This window comes from Antechinus flavipes, chromosome 2, assembly GCF_016432865.1.
Source record: "Antechinus flavipes isolate AdamAnt ecotype Samford, QLD, Australia chromosome 2, AdamAnt_v2, whole genome shotgun sequence".
NCBI lineage: Eukaryota > Metazoa > Chordata > Mammalia > Dasyuromorphia > Dasyuridae > Antechinus > Antechinus flavipes.
The window spans coordinates 470,898,763-470,924,367 of record NC_067399.1 but is presented as its reverse complement, the minus strand read 5'-3'; the positions used below and the strand labels follow the sequence as shown (position 1 = coordinate 470,924,367).

At 38.9% G+C, this 25,605-nt stretch overlaps 2 protein-coding genes across 2 annotated transcripts in view; one reads left to right on the top strand and one right to left on the bottom strand.

Moving 5' to 3' along the window:
• Positions 1–25,605, bottom strand: part of RALGPS1 (Ral GEF with PH domain and SH3 binding motif 1) — a 702,309-nt gene that overhangs the window by 279,356 nt on the left and 397,348 nt on the right. The window lies entirely within an intron of this gene.
• Positions 8,221–25,605, top strand: part of ANGPTL2 (angiopoietin like 2) — a 52,990-nt gene continuing 35,605 nt past the window's right edge. Inside the window, exons 1-2 of the mRNA XM_051979664.1 lie at positions 8,221–9,817; positions 23,787–24,646. Of these exons, the coding sequence (XP_051835624.1) occupies positions 23,833–24,646 (814 nt within the window). The 5' untranslated portion in view covers positions 8,221–9,817; positions 23,787–23,832. The remainder of the gene's footprint in view (positions 9,818–23,786; positions 24,647–25,605) is intronic.

The following is a 25,605-nucleotide window of genomic DNA, read 5'->3' as shown; positions in this document are numbered from 1 at the left end:
TGGCAATGGCAGCATAGAGATCATCTGGCGATGGGTGCCCCATCCCTCAGTGCCCCTGTAAGAAATAATGAGAGATTTATGGGGGAAGATTGTTGGGAGAGGGATACCACGACAATAAGACTCTAGATGTGGAAGCAGACACATTTCAGACTAAGAGAAGGCCAGAGGGTCCTGGAAGGCTATGATGTCTAGATTGGGAAACTGTTGTGAAGAGTAAACAGCACTTGGGGAAGAAGTGTACCTCCCTGGATGTCGGTGCCCTTGAGCAAAGTCTCGGTGGATTGGACTGGCTTTGAGAGTTGAATGCCAGGTTTTCTTATCCCGGGTTCAGTACTCTTTATACTATATCATGCCACCCTGACTCTTTTTTAATAAATGGTTGTTGAATGAATGAACACATGAGCCGGAAAAGAAGGCATTGGATCCAATCAGTATATTATGCCTGAAAGGAAAGAGAGATAGCATCTGGCAGCTGTTCATTAATTCTTAAGCAAGGCTATGGAATGTTTTATGACACAATCAGCAAGGACCTTCCAAGTCATTCTGGCTTCTAAAACAACTGTCTTCTCCTTGTCATGGTCTCCACAGAAAGCTAAGCTCTCCCAACCCTCTGGCTTTGTTTGGTTCCTTGGTGACCAACTGCAGTCACTAACACTGGTCTTTAGTCCAGATTCTTTAGCTGCTGAAGCCAATCAAGTCTGTCATACACCAAACATAGGATCAGGCAGTAGTGACTGGAATGCATTTCCATCTTAGGCAGAAGCTATTCCTCTTATTTTGCCCACAATTTCAGAATAAAGCTCAAGGGAAATTCATTCCAGGGGACTATGTCACACACAAAAGTCACTTGCCTGAAAAAATTAAAAGGAAGGCATACAAATATTAAAAGAATAAAGTGCTGAAAAATATGTCCAGCAGAGGGGTCCCAGATGTTAGTTAATTATCTTAATCCTTTTTGCTTCTTGGACTCTGGTTTACACTCAATAAAATGAAGAAAAGAGCTAGATAATGAATAAATGAATGAAAAATCATTTGTTGAATACTTACTATGTTTCAAGCACTGTGTTGAGTATTGAGGATTTAAAAAACAAAAGTGAAGACATCCCCTGCCCTTAGAGAGCTTACATGTCATTCAGAGGAGATAACATATATCCCATTCAGTAAATAAATATAAAAATACATAATTATACATATATACATATGTGTATATACATATATACATACATACATAGGAAATTGTTATATTTTGGGGGGTAAAAGGGAGATCACTAAAAATGAGGAAATTGAGAAAGAGTTATGCAAGAGGTAGAACCAACTGAGTTTTAAAGGGAGAAATTGATTCCAAAGGACAGAGATGAAGAGGAAGAATATTCTCTGGGGTTAGCCCGGGATGAAGAGTTTCCTGGAGAATGATGGAAGAAGTCTAGTGAATAGTCAGGAGCTTTCTTACCATTCTCTTAATTATCTTGGTTTCAATTGCCCATTAAACATCCATGTCATGGCACTGGTATTCCACATGCCTGAAATATACTCCCTCCTCACCTCTGACTCTCAGAATCTCTCATTTCCTTTAAAAGCTCATCAGTCAACATCTTTTACATGAAGCCTTTCCTGATCCCATGAGTTTTTAGTGCCCACCCAGCAAAATTTTAGCTCCTACTGATTTTATATACACTTCTGCATGTACATATTATTTCCACAGATAGAAATGCAAGTTTCTTGAGGAAAAAGATTGCTTCATTTTTGTCTGTAGCACAAAAACCTAGCAGAGTGTCTGCACATAATAGACACATAATAAATTCTTATAGCTATCTCTAGCTAAAAGAGAGGTCTTCTTGGCAGAAAAACTTGTAAAATGTGATTCTGCCTTCTCTTTTATTGTTCATTATTTTATCTCATACAACCTGAGCAGTGAGGCTTACTTTTCTTTTATACTATTTCCACCCCATCCCCCCCAATACAATTAAAATCCTCTCTTTGGGAGGCATCAACTTTCTTCACCAATCTTTGCTCAAACTTTAGACTAATGGTTAAATTCCTTGAGCAGTCACACAATTCCTCTAAGCAGAAGAAATTTCCTCACCATGAAATAATAGGACTGCTCTAAACAAGCAAAGCAAAAGATTATGAGCTATTTGAGGGTATAAACTACACAGGCTGTCTGTAGCCCTACAGTACATAGTAGTGGAAAAAGCACTAGATTTGGAATGAAAAAAGGTATCTGTATAATCATGGGTCAATTATTTCAACTCTGAAACTTAGTTTCACCATTTGTGAAATAGGAATACTAATACATAAAACTATTTCCTGGGCCATTATGAAGAAAGAGCTGTAACAATATAAGCAACTACGGAATCTCAGAACTACAAACTTTCGGGAGTGGCATTGAAAAGTGAGAACAAAGAGATTCTTTGTAATGGTATTGTGGCAGCAGATTCACTCTTGCCAGAGAATTATGGCTGAGGCCAGAACTGGGTTCCTTTTCCCCCTCCTAAGTCACTTAAATTGGTAACCATGTCTCTTCTCTTTCTTTTTATTTGATTTTTCTTCAGTGACATGGTTTTTGTTGGAAAGTTGTCGATTTAATTAAATCCAATTCAATAAACATTTACTAAATATCTATTTTGTGCAAAAGCACTGTACTACTCAGTAGCTCCCTATTGCCCCTGGAATAAAATATAAACGCTTCTGTTTGGCTCCAAAGGACCTTCAAAAGCTTTGAAAGAGATCGCTAAAATACTCTAAAACCATTGCTCTTCTTCTCCCATATTATTCCTTCATTTCCTCATATAAATATAATTTCTTGATAAACAATGTCATTGTCCCGTTAATTTTTGGATCTTTGAAATGCCGTGCATTTGCCTATAGCATGTTTCAGTCTAATCCCTGTTCTAAAGATGGTAGACTTTTGAATATTTGAAAAAAGACCAGTATTCTCATGCCAGCTCTGTCATGATATTTCCTCATGACCTTAGACAGCTCATTAATTCACTTAATCTACATTTATTAATCACCAACTGTGTGAAAAGCATCATATTGGGCACAAGGTAAGATGCAAATTTGAAGTAACACAAAACTTGAAGCTTATGGTCTAGTTGAGGGATAAGACAGATTCATGGATGATAATGACAATAACAACATTAATAAAATCAATTCATAAGTGTTGTAAGGTCGGTGGAATGCTTTACATATATTATTGCATTTGCTTTTTACAATCACCTTATCCATATTTTACAGATAAGGAAACATACATATATTTACAGTCACAGAGCTAATAAGTATGACTTGGGAGGTAGATTTCAATTCCATACCTCTATCCAAATATATAATATTATAAGATGCACATATTAGAGAGGTTCAAATAAAATAAGATGTGAGAGGTAGGGGTAAGGCAAAAACCATTGCTAATGATGAGGAATAATATTCTGAGGGAAGTGGCATATGAGTTGGAGTTTTAAAGGATGGACAAAAATTCAACAGTTCTTGAAGGAAAGTGAGGGATTTCTAGACATGGCATAGAGGCTTGAGAACATAGGCTGCATTCAGTGGACAGAGAAGAAAATAATCCAGTTTGACTAAAGCATAGATAGAGCACAAAGGAGAATAATTTGAGATATGATTAGCAAGGTGGGCCAATGTCAGATTATGGGGAGTTCTAAATGCCAAACAAAAGAAATTAAATTTTATTTGACAGGTATAAGGGAGCAATGGAAGATTGTTGAGCATAAGAATGACTCTAGCATATCTATATATGAAATGGTATCTAGCATACCATTTTGGCAATGGTATGAAGAATAGATTGGAGTGGGACAGAATAAAAGTGGTAAAGACCAAGTAGGACACAATTATAATAGTCTATGTAAGTCCATATAATCGCCCAAAGTTATAATCATTTGAGATAAACAATGTTGGTACCACAGATTTTTTCTTATCTAACAACAGTAACATCAGAAGATGGATTAGGTTTAGAGGAAAAGATAATGGGTCTTGCTTTGGACATGGAGATTTTAAGAAAAGAAAGGAGAATGAGGAAGGAGGAAAATTGAGGAGAAAGGATGGGGAGGGGGAGAAAGAAGAGGGAAGGAAGGGAAGAGAACCAAGAACATATCCTTGAAAGACATCTGTGTTATCTGTCAGATTGGCTAGAATGACAGGGAAAGATAATGCAGAATGTTGGAGGGGATGTGGGAAAACTGGTACACTGATACATTGTTGGTGGAATTGTGAATACATCTAGCCATTCTGGAGAGCAATTTGGAACTAGGCTCAAAAAGTTATTAAACTGTGCATACCCTTTGATCCAGCAGTGTTTCTATTTGGATTATATCCCAAAGAAATGTTAAAGAAGGGAAAGGGACCTGTATGTGCAAGAATGTTTGTGGCAGCCCACTTTGTAGTGGCCAGAAACTGGAAATTGAATGGAGTTTCATCAATTGGAGAATAGCTATATAAATTGTGGTTTATGAATATTATGGAATATGGAATATTATTGTTCTGTAAAAAATGACCAACAGGAGGATTTCAGAAAGGCCTAGAAAGACTTATATGAACTGATGCTGAGTGAAATGAGCAGGACCAGGAGATCATTATATACTTCAACAACAATACTATATGATGATCAATTCTGATGGACATGGCCCTCTTCAGCAATGAGATGAACCAAATCAGTTCCAACAGAGCAGTAATGAATTGAACCAGCTACACCCAGTGAAAGAACTCTGGGAAATGAGTGTGAACAACTACATAGAATTCCCAATCCCTCTATTTTTGTCCATCTGCATTTTTGATTTCCTTCACAGGCTAATTGTACACTGTACAGAGAATCAAAGGCTGATTCTTTTTGTACAGCAAAATAACTGTTTGAACATGTATGTATATATATATATTATATTTAACTTATACTTCAACATGTATTGGTCAACCTGCCATCTGGGAGAAGGGGTGGGAGAAAGAAGGACAAAAGTTGGAACAAAAGGTTTTGCAATTGTCAATGCTGAAAAAATACTCATGCATTATATCTTGTAAATAAAAAGCTATAATATAATAAAAAAAGACATCTGTGTTAAAATGTCAGGTGAAGAAGTAAAATTAAGGGGAAGGGATGGGGGAGGGAAGGAAAGGGAGGAAATGGAAGGGGAAGAGGGAAGAAAGGGAAGAGGACTTAGAACACATCCTTAAAAGACATCTGTGTTAAAGGGTCAGGTGAAGAAACTATTTCCTTCGACATAAGAATGTATACTTCCTGGGGTCAGGGATGGTTTTTGCCTTCATTTTATCACCAAGGCTTAGTCCAGTGCTGTTTATATTAAGCACTTAGTCTTTGACAGATGGATCTCTGAAGTCACTTCTATCACCATAACTTAAGATCCTGTCATATTCAGTTCCTTTAGTAAGATTTTCTTTCTCTCAATAGAATCCTCACTCCAAACCTCCTTCAGATACCAGTATTTTATTGTTTTCTAAGCCTCTCTCCTCTGTTAGAGTAGGATCATTTATATTTTTACCAAAATTCATTCATACCAAGCAATGTTATTTCTCCCATTTTGTGTTTTAAGCATTTTATAGGTCCCATTTAATGAGAATAATGAAACCCCTAAAGTAGTTGCATGTATTCAAATTCACATTATTCAGAGTAAAATTATGTGAAACCTGGTAATTGGCTCTGGTTTAATATAGTGTGGGTTCAAATAATACAAAAACCTCATGGATTTTGTGATTTGCACTAATTGGAACCTTACTATATTTCCAAATATGGAGGGAAACTCCAAAAGATTCACCAAATCTATATTTCATTATTGAGGTATTGCTCACAATGATGCAAAATTGCCACTCTTGTCCATTCCCTCCCACAAATTCATGCCGGGGGGAGACATACAATTGGGGCATTCAAGGAACTTAAAGTGTAGAGTTGACCAACATCTTCAAAGATGTAAGTTACAATGATGATGACTATGATTGTCTTTATTTATATATAGTGTGGCAGGAGGATAACACTTTCTCCTTGAACCCAGAAAGAACAATGAATGAGTATTAAGAAAGATACTGTTTCAGAGGGTAGAAATTAACAGAGAGGAAGATTTTTATTCATTACAAGGAGAACATTCCTAATGATTAACACTGTTCATTGGTATAGAATGAGTGGGTTCTTCCTCACTGGAAATCTTGATCCAGAATCTAGACTACTTGTAAGACTTTAGAGAGGATATTTAATCAGGCAAGTAGGTGTGCTGCTGACTGACAAAAGAAGGAAGTGTTAAGCTTCATTGTTTCTACATCACTGAAGACTGCAAGTGCTTTAAGGACCCTTTAAAATTCAGCACCCTGGGGAAAAGCTTTAATTGTCCAACTCTAGTTATGGCTCTGATCCCAACCTTACACTGACTATCCTAAACAAGTCATTTCCCTTCTCTAGGTCATTAGTTTCCTCCCCCAAATGATGAAGAGGTTGGATAATGAGCTTTAGGGTTCACTGCAATGCTAACCTTCTACTTTGCTAAGGTTCCTTGCAACTCTAATATTCTGTGATTCTCCGAGTTCAGTGCCAACATGTAGTGACTTGGCAGCTGGGAGAATTCTGTGCTAGGAAGCAAACTTCCGTGTTCTGGTGGCAAGTTCACTAAATCACTATCCATCAATATCAGAATGTAAAAAATCTTGAACTACTTTTCTGGGTGTCTTAGTAAGAATGGGCTAGGTGCCATCTTAATCACCTCATCACCTTCCAGTGGGGGAGCAGAGAGGTCTCAACAAATTACACGCATAGTGGCAGACCCATTGTTCACAACCTTTGAGATTTTGCCAAACTGAGGTAAGTGTGACTTTTCCAGCATGACCAATGTTGGCCTGAAAAGCATTTCTATGTTCGACATGAGAGCTCCATCACTTGTCTGACGTGAAGCAAAGTTAAATGTGGCTTCTAGAGAAAATATATGAAGGAAAAACAAAATCTAGAAAGGGAGAATTAACTGGCAAGACTAGCTGATTTGGGAGAGAGCTGACCTGGACCCCAAGATATAAACTTGCTTAGAATAAAATCATTGATAATAATAAAAAATAATCATAGCTCAGAATAATAACTTACTCTAAGCTCAGACCTATACATGTTTTATTAAATCATTTTCTCAATGTTTTTGGTTTTGTTTTGCAGATATGATTTACAGATGAAAACCGATTGTGAAATGAGGCAAAGGGTTCTGGTCTATTTTGTTAACTTCATCTCAAACTTTTGTCTGGATTAGCTTTGATTTTCAAACTTGTCTTTAACAAGTTTGTCGACAGATCACTTTCCAGCAGCCTGTTTTTTTCTTCGTAATGGCATCACTATTGAAGGAAGTACCTTACCCATGGTAGTACTTTCTTCCTCCCTCTCTTCCTTCCTTCTTCCCTCCCTCCTTCCTTCCTCCTTCCCTCCTTCCCTCCCTTCCTTCTTTCTTCTCTTTCTTTCTTTCTCCCTTCTTTCCTCCCTCCTTCCCTCCTTTCCTTCCTCTCTTCCTTCCTTCCTTACCTCCTTCCCTTTCTTCCTTCCTTCCTTCCCTTTCTTCCTTCCTCTCTTCCTTCCTTCTTCTTTCCCACCTTTCTTCCTCCCTGCCTCCCTCCCTTCCTTCTTTCTTCTCTTTCTTTCTTTCTCCCTTCTTTCCTCCCTCCTTCCCTCCTTTCCTTCCTCTCTTCCTTCCTTCCTTACCTCCTTCCCTGTCTTCCTTCCTTCCCTCCTTCCCTTCCTTCTTCTTTCCCACCTTTCTTCCTCCCTGTCTCCCTCTCTTTCTTCTTTCTTCTCTTCCTTCCTTCCTCCTTTCCTCCTTCCCTCCTTTCCTTCCTCTCTTCCTTCCTTCCTTCTTCCCTCCTTCTCTTCTTTCTTCTCTCTCTTCCTTCCATATTTCTCTCCTTCCCTTCCTTCCTTCCTTTCTTCCTTCCTTCTTCCCTCTCTTGCTTCCTCCCTTCTTTCTTCCCTCCCTTCCTTCCTCTCTTCTTTCCTTCCTTTTCCCCTCCTTCTCTCCCTCCCTCCCTTACTCCCTTCCTTCCATCCTTTCTTCCTTCCCTTCCTTCCTTCCTTCCTTCCTTCCTTCCTCTCTTTGTCTCTCTCTCCCTCCTTTTTTCCCTCCCTCCCTCCTTCTTTCCCTCGTTCCCTCTCTCTCTCCTTCTTTCCCTCCCTCCCTCTCTCCTTCTCTCCCTTCCTTCTTTCCATCCTTCCTTCTTCCCTCTCTTGCTTCCTCCCTTCTTTCTTCCCTCCCTCCTTCCTCCCTCCCTTCCTTCTTTCCATCCTTCCTTCTTTCCATCCTTCTTTCCTTCCTCCCTTCCATCCTCCCTTCCCTTCATCCTTATATATTAGTGTTGTTACATGGTTTTGTACATGTGATTTTGCATATACAATTGCACGATAGTAACAATTTCTCTAATTCTCCTTAACGCTGTTAGAGACGTATTGCTATTTTTCAGGAGAGGAAACTGAGACTTGGAGAGATGAAGTGATGTACCCAGAGTTGATAAATGGAATGGGAACTTGATCTACTTACTCTCTCCTATCCCAGGTCTTCCTCTTCCTACTACTTTTCAGTACTACTTTTCAGAGTAGTAGTACTCTGAGCTGGATGACAAAGAACTAATGCTTGTACTGGTATTATTCCTCAGAATCAGCTAAGACATGGTCTCAGATTTCTAGCTTTTTCTTAAAAAGGAGAGCACCCTGGCCCAAAGCACCGCTAAGACAGAACCGTTGGAAAAACATCTGGAGAAAAATGTAACAAAATCCAAACACATTACATAAGCCAAAGGGTAACCCCAGCCCCCTTCCCCCAACTCCTGCCCTCTACTGAACCAAACTTCTTATGAGCTAGTTGGTGGGAGCTTTGTGAGCCATTTGTCCCTTTTGCTATCCAGGAGAGAGTGCTGCTAAAGCTGCTGCCAATGTTGGGGGCTGGGCCGGAGAGGGAGGGGGGGCAGGAGGCCGGGTGCGGTGTAATGCAGTCTGCCAAGAAGCTGGGGGAAGGCAGGAAAGGGAGAAGGGGGAGCAGCTGGGAGCTTTAGGGGAAGGGAGGGGAAGAGGGGGAAAGGAGGGAGAGGGAGGGGAGCGAGCTCGGGGCTAGCAGGAGATGAGGGGTGGGGGAAGTGGTGGCTGGGATGGGGCTTTCGGTCCCAGGCCGGCCCAGAGGCGGTCTCCAGCAGACCAGAGGCGTTGGGAAAGCTTGCAGGGAGCTGTGACATCACCCAGCTAAACTTCTGCCCAAGCCGGCAGTCTCCAGGTCTGTGGCTGAGGGGACGCCCTCAGCCCCACTCTGGGGCTGCTCTTTCTTTCATGGGTGGGTGGAGAAATGTGACTTGAACCAACCAGGAGCAGCCTGCTTGCCGCATGCTTTACCAAACGTTTTTCCCCCCTCTCCTCGGGCATGTAAATCCTCCACAAAGGAGCTGAAGTTCAAATGAGGCTGCTTTAGCCTAGCCCCAAGGATGGATTCAAAGCCTTAGCCCAGAAGTGCTGAGTCTGGCCCTAGGACAACCCCACCACCCCCCAGGCCCAGGGCATGGGGCGGAAGGCTTCCCGTGCAGTGCTACACAGGACACTTCTAGGATAAAGGACGGCCACCTGAGCAAAGAGACTCCAGGTTTTGATTTTTAAAAACCTTTCTCGGACCCTCCCCGCCCTGCTTCTAGCTCCGGGATCCCCGGGTGGTTGCAAAGACTCCCTCCTGGGGCACCAGTCTGATCCAGCCTTCCAGGGAGCTTCCAGGGACCATGGGGAAAGCCCTCCCTTAAGGAAATCCTTGGAGAAAAAGCATGTGAAAAGTTTCAAGTGGCATAAGGGAGCCAAGCAGGAGTAAAGTAGGTAAGTAGCAGCAGCGGTGGCCAGAAGGCTGGGGGTTCCCAGGATGCTAACCGAGTGAGGCAGGGGGTCCCTGGGGATGACTTTGCTCCACTCTGTAGGACCACAGCTAGGCAATTCTGACTTCAGTCAACTTTCTGGGAAGGGGAGGAGGGGGAGGGAAACATGAAACTCTTACCAGATACAAGGAGAGGTAGAGTGGGGCAAACTCAGGAGGAAAGGACTTAGACTGAGAATAACTAGGTTCGATTTCAAACTCCCCTAACCCCCCAGCACCGATACTGACTTACCGTATTCAAGGCACTTCTTTCTGAACCTCAGTTTCCTCATGAGAAGAGGAAGTCTAAGGTCCTTGCAGCTCTAACATTCTAGGGTTTGGTGAAGGTACTTTAGCAAATTGAAAAAGTGGAGTAACCCCCTAAAAGGGCAAACAGCAGTCCTGAAACAAAGTGGAGAAGCTGGCGACTCTCCCCCTCCCCCACAGAGTTAGGGTATAGGTGTGCAAAGGAAATGCTCAGGGAGTGATGGGGCTATTTCTGAAGTCTTTCTGAAACCAGAATACATGAAGAAAAACACCATGGCCAGAATCCAGCATGGGGCCTTGCACAAAGTAGGTGCTTAATAATTGCTCTTAGACAAAGTGTGAATTGACATCTGTGGGTGATTTCTAGTGTTCCCCAATAAAGCCTCAACTCTGTTTTGTCTGCTAAAGAATTTTCTGGTGCAAACCTCGACTCCAGGTACAGAGCTAGCTACAGAAGCTGGAATAGGTGGGGGGTGGGGAGGGAGAGGCAAGGATAAGGTGGGGTTTAGGCACAAGACAAGACAAAGGCTGGAAGAAAAGTTCTGCTTATCCTCAGTATCAAACTTACTATTTTGAAAGCGAATCCCCAGACAAGCTCTGAATTCTTGCAAACAAAACCCACTTGGGAAAGCTGAGCAAACTCTTTCCACATTCCCTTCCAAGGTGATTGGCTTCAAAGTAGGGGCCACTGGTAAGGGCTTCCCTAGAATGGAGTACTCTGAGAAAACATGGTGTTTTTGCCCACTGACTCACTGGTCAAACTTTGCTGACTAAATATCCCAAGAAAGCATAGCCCAAAGATGCTATCTGGGAAATGTCCTTGTGTCCCCATCCAGAAGCTACTGTATGTGAGCTGTAAACAGGGGAGGTCCTATTCTCTGCTCTACATGCCTGAAAATGAGACAACAGAGCGCACTGGAGCCAGAAAAGCTTTTGAAATCTCCTTGTGCCAGATACTATTTCAAAACAGAACATCTCTAAAGAGCTCTTCACTGTCTCCTGCTATAAGATGAGAGGGTTAGATGTTCTCTAGAGATCCTTCAGGTTCTCAATCTTAGGATCAATGACTGCTCTTCACCTTATGTTTGTGATTGGATGAAAAGTGGTGGTGGAATGGAAGCTCGGTGGTCAGTGCCACAAAGGTCCCAATTCAAGCCAGTTGTCACTAACTGTCTTTGCCATCTTGGACAAGTCATTGCTTATTTCTGGCCCTATAGAATACGAGAGTTAGACTAAAGGATGTCTCTAATATCCACTTCAGTTCTGATATGGTGTAAGTTTATTTTATAAGGTCCTTTTCCAGCTCTAATGTTTTGTGATTCTGCTATTCGATATCTTCTCTTTGCCTCTTCATTAACCTATCCCCTCTGCAAGGAGATAAGATTTGAATATTTGAATATTTCCCATACTCCCTAATTCAGCTATTGGGAGGGAGAAGACCCATTTTCATAAGGACTCCCAATACCTTCAGTCACTTTGTTTTGGAAAGCAGCCCAGTGGTCACTTCCACAGAATTGTGGTAATACTGATTCATAGCAGGAAGTACTAGGTACAATTCTAAACTATTTTCCAACCCAAACACATCTTTTCAGAGTATAGCGCTTCTACCCAATGACTAGCCAACACAGCAGATAACAACTATGGCATCCACTCTCCAGGACAAAATCTTCTCTTGAAGGTCCTCCCTAGAGGAGAACTTCAAGCTTGTGCTTTTCTTCAACAAGTGTTAAACATTTAATCTACCAAAGGCACTTGATGTTCAGCTACTTTATATACTTTGCATCACAGGATGTTGAGTTGGGAGGGACTTGAGAACACCAGATGTTAGAGCTGAAAAAGATCTTGGAAGACAGAAAGTTAGAAGAGATATATCAGAATATGACATGATCTTAGAATGCTGGAAATGCAATGGATCCTAGAAATCCAATTCAGTCCCCTCATTTTGCAGGAGAGGAAACTGAGTGACAAAGAAGGCAAATGATTTGCTTAGGATCACATAGATATAAATCACTGAGCTTGTATTTGGACCCATGTTGCCTAACTTGTTTTAGATTAAGTTTCAAAAAAAGGGCGGGGGTGAAATCCGTGGTTAAACCTATTCTGAAGAATCCACCAAGTTCATACAAGGAAAAATCCCTAACATACTACATCAACAGACTTCTTTGGTCATGGGCATCTTTCATGTCTGTCTTTCTTCTCACAATTAATAGTTTTCAGGAAAGAAACTGCTTTAGTAGTAGCTAATTAAGAAAAATTAGAAACTGCAAGAGAGACAGGAGAAGAGCCAGAGACTGTGTCATCTGGGGTTATTCTGGGAAGGGCAGTTTCTTAAAGTCTCATTACCACATTAATGTGTTGCTGTGGAAAGAGCGTTGGCTTTTCAGTCAGTGAACCTGGGCTTGATTCTCAGCTCAATTATAATAGTTTCACGATCTAGGGCAAACACCTTTCTAATCCTAACGTTCAGTTTTGTTATTGGTAGAATGGGAATAATAACTCATGTACAATCTATCTCGAAAGCTGTGTATGATAGGAAAGTGCTTTATAAAGACTAGAAATGTGAGTTGTTAATATTAGTTTTAACAAAAGAAAAAGGGAAGCGTATAGAAGTAAGAGTCTGGCAGGGAAAAACAACTTCGTATGGTAGGATGAGCATTAAATTTTTACTGGAGGGTGCTACTTGTTAGCTGAGAGACTCATTTTATCTGTCTAGGTCAGAGTTTCTCCCTCTATAAAAGGAGTATTTAGATTAGGTGATTTCTAGTATGTCCCCCACCCCCACCCCACTATAAACCTTATGATCTTAATTTGCTAATACTGAGTAAGTAAAAGTCAGAGAATATTAGAAGCTGGAAGGAATCTTAGAAATTATGTAGTTCAAGTCCTTCCTTTTACAGATGAGGAAACTGAGACTTAGAGAAGGGAAAAACTTGTTACGATCACAAAGGTGTCACATATGAACCATTCAGCTATAGGGAAGCCTGTAATTACACTTGTAACATGGTCTGATAGATTGTATTGGTATGTCTATGTGTACAAAAAAGAACTCCTGGTGTGGAAACTCCACTGACTCATACAGATCATCAATTCATCTTCAATTTTTAGACTTACAGAGTTGTCTGTGAGTGCTGAAAGATTAAATAATTTACCTATAGTTACCCAGCTAGTGTATGCCAGACCTAAAACTGAGTTTTCTTGTCTAAAGCTGGCCTCCTGTGCATTATACCAATCTGCCTTCAAGAGAGAATAATTATAGGAATTTTTGCTTAATTATTTTAATTGAGATATAAAACATTTAATTTTAAAAGTGTTCTTTAAATGAACATTTTAGAGTTCTACAAACACAGAGAAGGGTCTTTGTCTAAAAGAAATTTCTGCCTGCAAGATCCACCTACTACTACTAAATTTCCCCAGAAGTCTATGAAGTCCATGACAAGAACTACCCTAATCTTTTTACATGCCTCAGATCTTTGCACAGAGCTCTTAACATACATAATACATAAATAAATGCTTCTAGAAGAAATGGATCAATCAATCAGAGTTGTCTGAAAATATAATAAATTGCTTCATGAGGTAGTAAGCTCCCCACCAAGCAGAACCATTTGTCAGGAATATTTCAGAAGAAATACTTGGTCAGGTCAAGGTTAGACTAAATGATAACTTTTGAATTCCTTTCCAATTTTGTGATTCTATGAATGAATGGATGGATATTTAGTAGAATCACTTTACATCTCTCTTTAAGCAATGGACACCTGGATTTCTGAAAGGACATTATAGAGACCTAGTATCATGAAAGAAAGAGAGCTTTTGAATATATTTAGCAGGGAAGAATAAGGTTTTTTTTTTTCCCAGAGAAAGAATTCTGTAGAGCAAAAAAAAATATTTATTCATTCATTTATTCCTCATGCACTAAAGACTACATTTTCTCTGTAAGATTTGTAAACAAAGCTTCATAATTCATATCATGTCCTGCTTGAACAATTCTGTAGTAAACTCCTCAGAGGCATAATTAGTAACAAAATCAGAACAAATGTAACTGAAAACCAGAGATCAGATACTACATCATAAATTTTATTCCCCTGAAAACTATGCCTTCACTTTCTTCACAAAATTTGGAGTTGGTGGAAACTTTAGAGATTATTTTGTCTAAAACGCTTATTATAATGATGTGGAAAGTAAGGTTCAGAGTGGTAAAGGAATTGCTCTTATGAGTGCTGCCCAAATGATTCCAGTTTCTCCATTATCTGCTTCAATTCTGCTGCAGAGGGCTGCATTTTATCAGGAACACTCATTATTTCTGGGTGATCACCTCTGGACCACAAACAAATATTCTTCCCTAGTGAAATCAGACTTGAATTCCTGCCAAAGTGATTTATTCTTTTGTATTTTGAAGACTTCATTCTTCCATACTTCAAAAGGTCTGCTATTTCCTTCGGGTGGGCACTCTCTCTACTAGTAATGATCAAAGCCCCTTCATGTCTTCAGCAAACTATTCCAGCAAAGTACTGGCTATGGCCAAAATTTCACTCCCTGGTGGTCAACCCTCTGGAGATGAGCCCCCCCTCATTATTCATCCTATTTCTTACTTGTTAGGAATATAGACTATCACTGGGTTCATATTCAAAACCTGATCATTTGAGCAGAACTTGACAATTCTAGGAGCCAATCCTCCCATCACCATCTGCAAGGAAGTGTGAGAAGAGAATAGATATTGGTAGCTCCCTATTGATATGTAGGTACCCTAGGAGGGGGAAAATATTTTAAAGTTAAAATTATTACAGGAATTTAACATCAATAGAAATAATTATGCATAGTTAAAAAAAATTTTCAGTCCCTTAATTTCTCCAACACACACACACACACACACACACACACACACACACACACACACACCTCTCATTTATCCTAATCTACATTTCTTCCTGCAATTATAGTTAGAGTGTACTTCATTCTTCTTATTTTGCTTTTTTGACTTGGCATTATTTCATCAACTTCTTTCTAGATTTTTTTGTTTAGCTCATACTCGACCATTTTTATAGCTTTATAGCATTCCATTTTATAAAGGGCCAGGGGTTTATTTATCCATTTATCCATTAAGCTTTATCATTTAATAAGCTGAATCAACTAAGTAAGACCATCCTGGCTTCACAATAGGCATATGGAGAAAGGATAGAGGCTCACATTGGTGGAAGCTCTTTCCTTCCTACTTAACCAAACCATTAGCATAAATTCAGAGAGACTAAATACTCTTAGATGACATCACCAAAAAAAACAATTAAATCAGCAGTCTCAAACAACAATTTACTAGCTGTCTACACAGCTGCTGCCAAGTAGGGAATCTTAGGGCTAAATGGTAAAATGCATCCCACCATGTCTCATGCTAGCACCTCTACTCCTGCTTGTAACACAAAGCCCCAAAGAGGGCTTCATTGTAGAGGGCATGCTGTCTTTTCCTCTGCCTGGAATATACTTCTTTCTCTTCTTTGCTTTTGCAATTCCTTGTTCAATTATTCAGTTCAATTCAAATTTATTTTTAAGTGCCTTCTTCATGAAATCTTCTGCTATCTTTTCTTTCAGTTAAGTGCTCCTCGGACTTTTCATGAAACTTTGTTTACATCTCTCCATAATACTTATAGTATATTATTGTACATAATTATAGGACTTTGTGTCCTATAACTCTACTAAATTATAAGCTCCATGAGTGCAAAGATTACTTCTCACCTATAAGCTGCATCACCCCCAGGACTCTGAACATAGCAGGAATTTAACAAATATCTTTGATTAAATGAATGAATGAATAATTTTCAGTTGTATAGTGTGCATTATTCCCAGCTCTCCAAAAAAGCAGTGTGTATATATCTGTGGTAAAGCAAATAGTACAAAATATAGTACAGAATATACATTTACATATATGTTATATATGTATATATCAATACCATGTGTATATATCATATCATATGTATATTATAATCATACATACAAATATGTATACATATATGTATGTATATAGCTACAATAATAAGAATAATATTTATAAAGCACTTATTGTGTGTTAGGCACTTGTGCTAAGAGCTTTACAATTGTTTTCTCACTTTATCCTCACAACAACCCCATGAAGTAAGTGTTGTTATTATCTATATTTTATAGTTGAGGAAACTATAAGAATGAGGACTGAAATAAGACAGGGTACAACCTTCACAGATCACAGGTTTTAAAATTCCAAGTCCCTCATTTAGACTCTTAGCCTGGTATATGAGTTTCTTTTTCCCACCTCAGTCCAAACATGTCTTTTTCCTCCCAAATTATTAAAGTCCTTTCACACAGTGAAGCTTGCAACATGATCTTTCAAGGGAATGTGGAGACCCACAAAATACGGCAGCGTCTCCCCACAGTGAGGTCATGCCATAGGCCCAATCCATGAGCTCAGAGACATTCCATTTGGGACTGTATGATGCCTTAGACCTATGGAAATCTCATTTAAGTATTTAAACACAGTCATGAGAATTTGTCAAAATGTATTTGATTTTGAGGAAGCAAACAAAGAAAGTTTGTGCAGAATGGAAATTTCTAACAGCACGACGTGGAACAGCAATTTAAGACTATATTGCTTCAATATTAAGAGCCAAGGAAAACATTTTGAATTGTTTTTATTTATTTAACATTTTGGGGGGGTAGAAATCAGAAAAAGACAATCTTTTCTATGAAAGTTGACTTTCTCTCTACTCATAAGACGATAGGGATGTTATTAAATTATTTTCCTTGAGGCCCAATTCACCAAATAAATGTTAAAAGGATAAAAGTAAACATGCTCATTACTGTCCATTGAAAACAGCCAACGTTGTAAGACAAAAATCAGCCATGATGATTAACTTGGCAGAGTATTCTTGGGATTCATTTCTTTTAATTATTGAACCAGGACTCTTCAACATAAATACCTGAAATCTCGACCAATATTAACACATATTCTTTGAAAGACACATGCCTGATATCTTTGGGGAAGGACTCTGGGACTCAGAACCCTTTCCCCATGGAAAGCAATTTCTAGCAATGAAAAGAGCCTTTAAGTCTGGGTCTGGCTACAGATCTGGCCTGAGGACCACCAGCATGGCCTGAGCACAGAGAGTGTGACCAGAATCAACTGATATTCTTTTTGTCCAGAGCAACTCATTAAATCATCCACTGAGGAGGCATGGATGGGGTTGCTATCTTCCCTGGTAGAAGAAGCACCAGCAGAAATTAAAAATCTTGAAGTCTTGAAGTAATTGAAGCACAAATATCCACTACGTGTCCCTGTTCCAAGAGATCTTCTGCACAGCAATAAAAGATAAACTGATGTCAAGGGGATTCTCTGTCAAGTGCAGTCCTTTAGCCATACAAAAGGTACTTCTTAACAAAGATTTCAGCAGATGTAGGGCAAGCATTCCCCAGATTTCCCACTGGGTGCCATGGAACAAAGCATTTGGCTTGTTCAGCCACTAAGAGAAGGACCTGAAGGAAGCCTGGGGCCACAATGGGAGCAGGCAGACAAGTAAGCCAAAGGCCGAGCAGCAGCCGGTCCTCCTGCCAAAGTCTGAAACACTGCCCAGTTTTGGCCCTCTGGGATGGTAAGAAATCACATCAGGTGAAGATTGGCTTTATGCCTGGGTGAACAATCAAAAGAACTGCTTTTTAAAGCAGAACCACTTTGGGAGAGCAGTGAAGTGCTGACCCCAGGGGATGAACAAGAAATTCCCCCATGAGGCTCAAAAGGGGCTGGAATGTTTTACCTCGGCTATCATGCTAAAATGCACAATGGGCAAAAGTTCATCATGAAATACGATACTGAAAGCATGGAAATATTTGATTCACTTGGCCCTGTGGTGGTGATATAAGACCAGTGGGCCTGGTTTGTAGAGGCTGGTTTTGGCTCAGAAATCACTGGATTATAAGGGTAGAGTTGGAAAGGACCATAAAGGCCATCTAGCTCAGCTCCCACATTAGAAATGAGGAACTGAGATTGAGAGAGGATGAATGACTTGTCTAAACAAAGTCATGCAGCCTAAAACAGAATTTGAACCTAGGCCTTCCTGACTCCAAATCTAGAACTCTGTCCACTTTATCTTGACTTCTCAAAGTGGAATGGGTTACCTCAAAAGGCCTTGAGTTTTCATCACTGGAGAGCTTTGTGCAGAAGCTAAATGGCAACATTTCAGAGAAATTGTTGGGAGTGTCTTTTTAGGCAGATGTTGGATTAGACATATTTAGAGCTAGAAGGGACCTCCAATGTCATTTAGTCTAAGCCCTCCACTTTACAGAAAGGGAAAATGAGGACCAAGCAAGCCCAAGTTAGTTAGGGTCAGGGTTTGAATTTAAGTCCTCTTACTCCAGAATCTGGACTCTTTCCACTGGGTTATACAATCTCCCAGATCCTGTAGTTTTATGAGATGTAAACCCAGATAATGAAGTAAAAAGTTAGCCGTTAGACAAGGTAGATCTATTCAGGGAGGGAAATATTGCCAAATCACATGGCACCAGAAGCTACCTAAAAAGGTGTGAAGAAGATTAATGACCCCCTAAAGATGGACAGTGAGTTAGAAAAGCAGAGGAAGAAGGATATAATTGAAGATTATGTTTCAGAAAAGAATCTGTGAGGGCATGGTGGCACTAGGTAAGGCTGAGTCTGATGGATCTCTTAGGCTCAGGAGTTTTGGGTCTGGTAGGACTAAAAGCCAACTGATTATCCTCACTGGATCTGAAACCAAAATGATAAAACCTTGGAGGCAGAATGCTACCAGACTGTCTAAGGAAGGTCATCATGGCCCAGGCTAGAAAAAAAAGCTAGCGAAAGAAAAGCTGTTAAAAGAAGCAGACAAAATCTTCCTCAGCACAACAGTGGGGCAGGACTGATAAATGGCTGCTGAATTTCCAGTGTGGGATGAAGGGAGACCCAGTCTTAAAAAAAAAATCAGTAGTGAATCATTAGCAGCTCAATTTGCAAACTACCAGAGGATGGTTAAGTCTATCAATATAGACTTGTTAGAAAACATAGAAACAATTGCTCTGGAGCTGTGCCAAGCCGGGTTTGTATCGGCTGTGGGTAGGGATGTGAGGAAGAACTAATCCCTGTGAAAGCAGTCTCTCTTTGAAAAGTATCAGATGAATTTCAATGGAGGAATATCTCAAAGCTGGAAGGAGTGTTGGCAGTATTTAGTCCAACTCAATACTTGCGTAGGCTATCCCTAAGACATCCTCAACAGGTGGTTATTCAAGCTTCTATGAAGGAACCTCTATGGAAAAGCAGGACTGAGTTTCTCCTGAGACAACCTATTCCCTTATGGGATACATGTGATTCTGAGGAAGTTTTTCCTTACATTGAAGTTTGCCTCTTTGAAATTTCCACATGTGACTATTACCCCTCTGAGGCTAAGCAAAGCTACTCTAATTCTTTTTTCTACATGATATTCCTTCAAACACTTGAGAACAATGATCATGCTCTCTGCCCCACAAAATCTTCTCTACTACAGATAAAATATTCTCAGGTTCTTCAACCAATTTATGTATGACATAGTCTGTTGTAAAACTTATCAATATCCTTTCTTAAATGTGGCATCGAGGATTGCTTTTCCTCCTTTGCTAAAGCTTCTGATTTTATAGAAAATTAGCAGGAAACATAGTTATCATTCTATCCTGTCTCAATAAAGATCCTCAAAGGAGCTGGGGGGAGAGAAAGAGAGAAGATATTACAGAGGACATGAACTCAGATTTTACTTATTTGAAGAACAATCTTGTGAAAGAAGATTTAAGTTTATTCTGCTTGACCTCAAAAGGCAAAATTAGAAGCAGCGAGATTGTATAAAAGCAGAATAGGGTTTAGGAGTAAGGAAAACTTCCTATCAGTTTGATCTAAATTGCAATGAATCACCTCAGATATTAGTGAGTTCTCCATTTGTGGAGACCTTAAAAGAGAGTAGATGATGACATGTAAGAATACAACCAGGGGATTTCAGAGAGAAGAAACAATAAATATTTGATTTGTACACTTGTTTGTACACTACTTTAATATATAAATTTCTTGGGCAAAAAAAGAGTCTCAAATGGAAAAAGTGTAAGGAGCTCTGGACTTAAATCAAGTTGTGACCTTAAGTGAAAGTACTCCCTGCACAGATGCAGATTGCATCCCTTTAATGACTTTACATACTCATGGTTCTTTTTCAATGGTCCAACCATTCTGGAGAAAAATTTGGAACTAGGCCCATAGGGCTATAAAACTATGCATATTCTTTGACCAAGCAATACCACTACTACATCTGTATCTCAAAGAGGCTAAAAGAAAGGAAAAAGAAGCTATATGTACAAAAATATTTGTAGCAGCTTTTTTTGGTGGCAAAGAATTGGAAATTTAGGGGATGTTCATCAATTGAAGAATGGCTGAAGAAGTTGTGGTGTGTTATTGTGATGGAATACTGTTATGTGCTATAAGAAATGACAAGGAGGTAGTTTCAGAAAAACATGGCAAAACCTACATGGACTGATGCAAAGAGAAATGAGAAGAACTAGGATATTATAGCACATAGTAATAGCAATGTTCTAAAGATGACCAACTGTAAAAGGAGTGGCTCATCTGATCAATAAAAAGATCCACTACAAATCCAAAAGACACATTATATCCAGAAAGAGAATTGATGAGCCCTGAGTGCAAATTGAAGTATATTTTCTCACATACTTTATTTTTTTGCTTTCAAAAATATGGCTAATATGAAAAATATTTTGCATAGTTTCTTAAATATAATTGATATCATATTGCTTACCTTCTCAGGAGATATGAGAAAGGTGGAGGGAAGAAGAAAATTTGGTACTCAAAATTTAAAAGAAAAATGTTTTAACTTAATAAGTTAAAATGTTAAAAAAAATTAAATTGAATTAATTGAGATTGGGAGAAATGGTTCAACTCAGATATTGCTTCTGGGTCTTTGCCTACCTGGTACACCTTTTGGTGCATTCAGATCATCAAAAGAATCTTTGCTATTCAAGAATTGTGGCATATGTAGCAGAATTAGAAAAAGAAGAGATGAGGAAAACAATTGATTACATCTACCCAGAGCTTTGAATAACACTCTGAATTATCCTGGTTGAATTTACCCCCAATTTCCAGCCAACAGCAACAACATTACAATGAGAATGAAGTTCAGTAGTAGTGCAATCACTAGCATCATTGCAAATAAAAAAGGCCAGTACTATTAGGAATGGATCAAATAGAAGCTCCTCTGCAAGATATCCCAAGAGCCTTAGTGCAGTTTCAAGCTTTAATAGTTTAGGATACACCAATCCTAACCCTAGAGTAAACAGGGGGAAAGAAAAACAAAAGGTATCTTATACTTGGAAATTGACTCGTGGTTAAAAAAGCAAAAACAAAAACAAACCTTGAATCTTTAGGAAAAGTGCTTAAGTTGAGCTGAAAAAAAAATGTTTTTTTTAAATCTCTTCTGGATTCAAAATCAAAGTGTCTTGTGCATCTTATGAGCCAGAGCTGAGGATTTAAGGGTAAGCTCTAGCTCTGCCATTTTGAAGGTGTATGATTCTGGGAAAATTACTTTTCCCTTCAAGCCCTAGTGTATTTTTTTCATTGGGTAAAACAAAAAATTTGGAAATCAACCCTTTCTTTAAGTAAATGGTGACTACTAGTGGGTGAGGCAGAAGAACAGAAGGAGTGTAGGGCTTTCCTAGCCTAGCAACAAAGCTCAGTTTCCCTCTTTAATGAGTTGTGTGTCACTCTGCCTGGGGTAAAATGAAACACTAGTTATGAGATCTCTGGGCCACCGCCTAAGATTTGACTCAGGGTTCTGACTGTTTTGATGAGACAGCAAAAGGTGGTGGAAAGAACACTGGATTTGAGGCCACAATGTACCTGAGCTCAAATCCTACTTCTGACATTTGCTAGTTATATGACCATAACTGTGCCTCAGTTTTCTCATCTGTGAAATGGGAAATAATAAATAAAACATGCAGGACCTATTTCTTAGGATGACTGCAAGGCTCAAATGACATAATGAATATAAAGTGTTTTGTAAACCCTTGAGCATTATATAAATTTCAGCTATTACTATTAATGAAGGAACAGGAAGGAAAGAAGTTATTCAAATAATATTTTGCACTTGACTATTTCTTTACTGACATCAATAACACTGAATATTTTAAGACTTGTTTTGTTGTAGGGAATTTTCATTGAAGAAATTCTCTTTAACAATGTAGACAAGTACTCTGCAACTTAGAGAGTCACTCGGGCACTGAAAAACTATATGATAATAATAATAATATTTATATAGCACCTACTATATGCTGAGAACTTTGTTAAGTGCTTTATAAATTTTATTTGATTTGTCCTTGCAACAATTCTGGGAGGACACCCATTTTACAGTTGGGGAAACTGAGTTGACAGAAGTTAAGGTAACTTGCCCAGGATCACATAGGTAATAAATATCTGAAGCAAGATTTGAACTCAGGTTTTCCTGACTTTGGGTCTAGAACTCTATTCACTGTGTCACTTACCCATCTTTAAGGTCAATTCGCCATCCAGTACATCACACCATATTCTTATGAGGAAAGCATTTTGTACATCTTAAGGTGATATACATGTGAATTTATGTTATTGTAATTATTCTTATCTTGGCAACATGGTATTGTGGCAACAGTGCTGCACTTGAGAATCAGGAGACATGGGGTACCAATCTCCACTCTACCTACAAGCTACCTGATCTAGGGCAAGCCACTGACTTTCCCTAAGATTCAGTTGTCTCATCTGTTAAAAAAAAAAGGGGGGGGAATAAAAACCCTTGTATCCTGACCTCAAGGGGTGGTCCCAAGGAAAGTGTTTTATAGATTAAAATACCATATATCCAGACTATATGAAATAATATAAAAGTTAGAAAAGACATAATAGCCTTTTCTCTCTTGCTTCATAGTCTTTCATCTCTTTGAGGCACTTGTCATTTAATATTGTATATTATGTAATATATTGTAATATTATATACTATAACTAACTGTGTTTGTAATTTATGAGATAAAGAACCCCATTCAGATAGAGACTAGAGCTTGTCTAAAAATGTGTATTTCTTCCTATAGCACAGTGTTGCTTAGAGTGGTAGTATGATGGAAACAGTCCTGGATTAGGAGTCATAAAACCTGAGTTCAGACCCTTACTTTTATCCTTACTGTTTATGTTACTTTGAACAAATCATTTAATCTCCATGGACCTCAGTCTAGTGTCCCCATTTTACAGATGGAAAAATTGAGGCAAAGAGAACTATCTCAAAAGATTAAGTATAAATGCATTACAAGTATAAAATGTTTGCATTTTAAATTTAGTCATTATTACTAAAAGCTCCCTTCACCTTGGTATGCTTTAAGATTTATGAATCTTATGAAACCTACTCTTTATGTGGTGGATAATGCAACTATTACATTGTCCCACTTTATAGATGAGGAACCTGAAATTTACAAAAAGAGCTGTTATGTGTTGTATGATAAAGTGATAATTACAAATTTAAGATTTATTTTTAAAGGTGAGTGGATTTGAATCCAGGTTTTCTAGTTCTAGATACAACATGCTTTCTGCTATCACCATTAAAGAGTGCTTTGACTCTACAGAAAATGACAATCTGTGTGTAATCTTTCATCTCTCCTCATTTCCAGGTTTTCTCAGATTTCATTGACAGTAGATAAACGCTACTAAAAAACCATGAACACAATGAGACTGTCCTGTCTGGTCCTGGCTGCTTTAGTAGGAGTTGCTGCTGGTAAAACAGATGACTTAGGAAGCAGTGAGGAGGGAAAAGAACAAGAATTTGTTTATCTGAACAGGTATAAGAGAGCCAGTGACTCTCAGGACAAGTGCACCTACACATTTATTGTGCCACAGCAGAGAGTCACTGGGGCCATCTGTGTCAATTCCAAGGAACCCGAGATTCAGCTTGAAAACCGTGTACACAAACAAGAACTAGAGCTACTGAACAATGAGCTCCTAAAGCAGAAGAGACAGATCGAGAGTTTGCAGCAACTGGTGGAAGTGGATGGCGGGATAGTAAATGAAGTCAAACTCTTACGGAAGGAGAGCCGCAACATGAACTCTCGGGTCACACAGCTCTACATGCAGCTCTTACATGAAATCATTCGCAAACGGGATAATGCATTAGAGCTCTCCCAGCTTGAGAATAAGATTCTCAACCAGACAGCTGACATGCTCCAGCTAGCCAACAAATACAAGGACTTGGAGCACAAATACCAGCATCTGGCCACTCTGGCCAATAACCAGTCCACCATCATCGCTCAGCTGGAAGAACACTGCCAGAGGATGCCAGCTGCCAGACCCATCCCACAGCCGCCACCTCCACCACCACCAAACCGGGTCTATCAGCCTCCCACTTATAATCGGATCATCAACCAGATTTCCACCAATGAGATTCAAAGTGACCAGAACTTGAAGGTGCTCCCCCCAACTCTTCCCACAATGCCCACAGTTACTGGCATCCCAACGTCAACTGATAAACCATCCGGTAAGTCACTCTGCATTCACAGAGTATCCTCACAGAGTATATCACAGTATTCACAGTCACACCACAGAGATTTTGTTAAGAACATCTACTTAAAAACATCTCAGAAGAATCAGTAGATTTTTATTCTGTCATTGGTAATCATGTAAATTAATTAACGTATATATAGGCAACACTGAATTTATTGTAAAAAGATGTGGGTGTAATTTTTTGACTCTCCTCCCTCCTAATTTTTTTCACTTGGTTGACATTGGGAAAGCAGTGCAACTTGTTCTGAGTTTCAATTTCCTCATTTATAAAATGAAGGAATGAGATCGGATGAGTGGTTCTCAAACTTTTTGGTCTCAAGACCACTTTACACTCTTAAAAATTTTTCAGGACCCTAAAGAACTTTTATTCTTGTAGCTTATATCTACTGATACCATATTAAAAATCAAAACTAAATATTTAAAACAATCATTTAGTCATTTAAAATAATAATAATAATAATACACCTATTATAAATTAAAGTCAATAACATGATTTTGAAAAACCTATATTTTCCAAAGCAAAATAAATTTAGTGAGAAGACTGGCATTATTGCACATATTTTTACAAATTTCTCTATCTGTTTAATGGAAGATGTCTGGTTTTTCATATCTGCTTCTGCATTACTTTATTGTAATATGTAGCTTGGTTGAACTATATAAACAATTTTGTCCTCAGATAAAAGTATGGGTATTTACACAGGCAAAGAACAACTTCATATTATTATTAAAATAGTTTTGACCATGTAGTTCTCCTGAAAGGATCTTGTTCAAATTGAGAACTCAGTTGTACTTTTAAAACTGGTGGACTAGATGATCCCTAAGATTTACTTTAGTTCTAAATTCTGTTATTTGGTACAAAAAAAGATAAAAACAATTCATATCATGGTACTCAAAAGTTTACAAGGTGCTTTTCCCAACAGCACAAACATCATT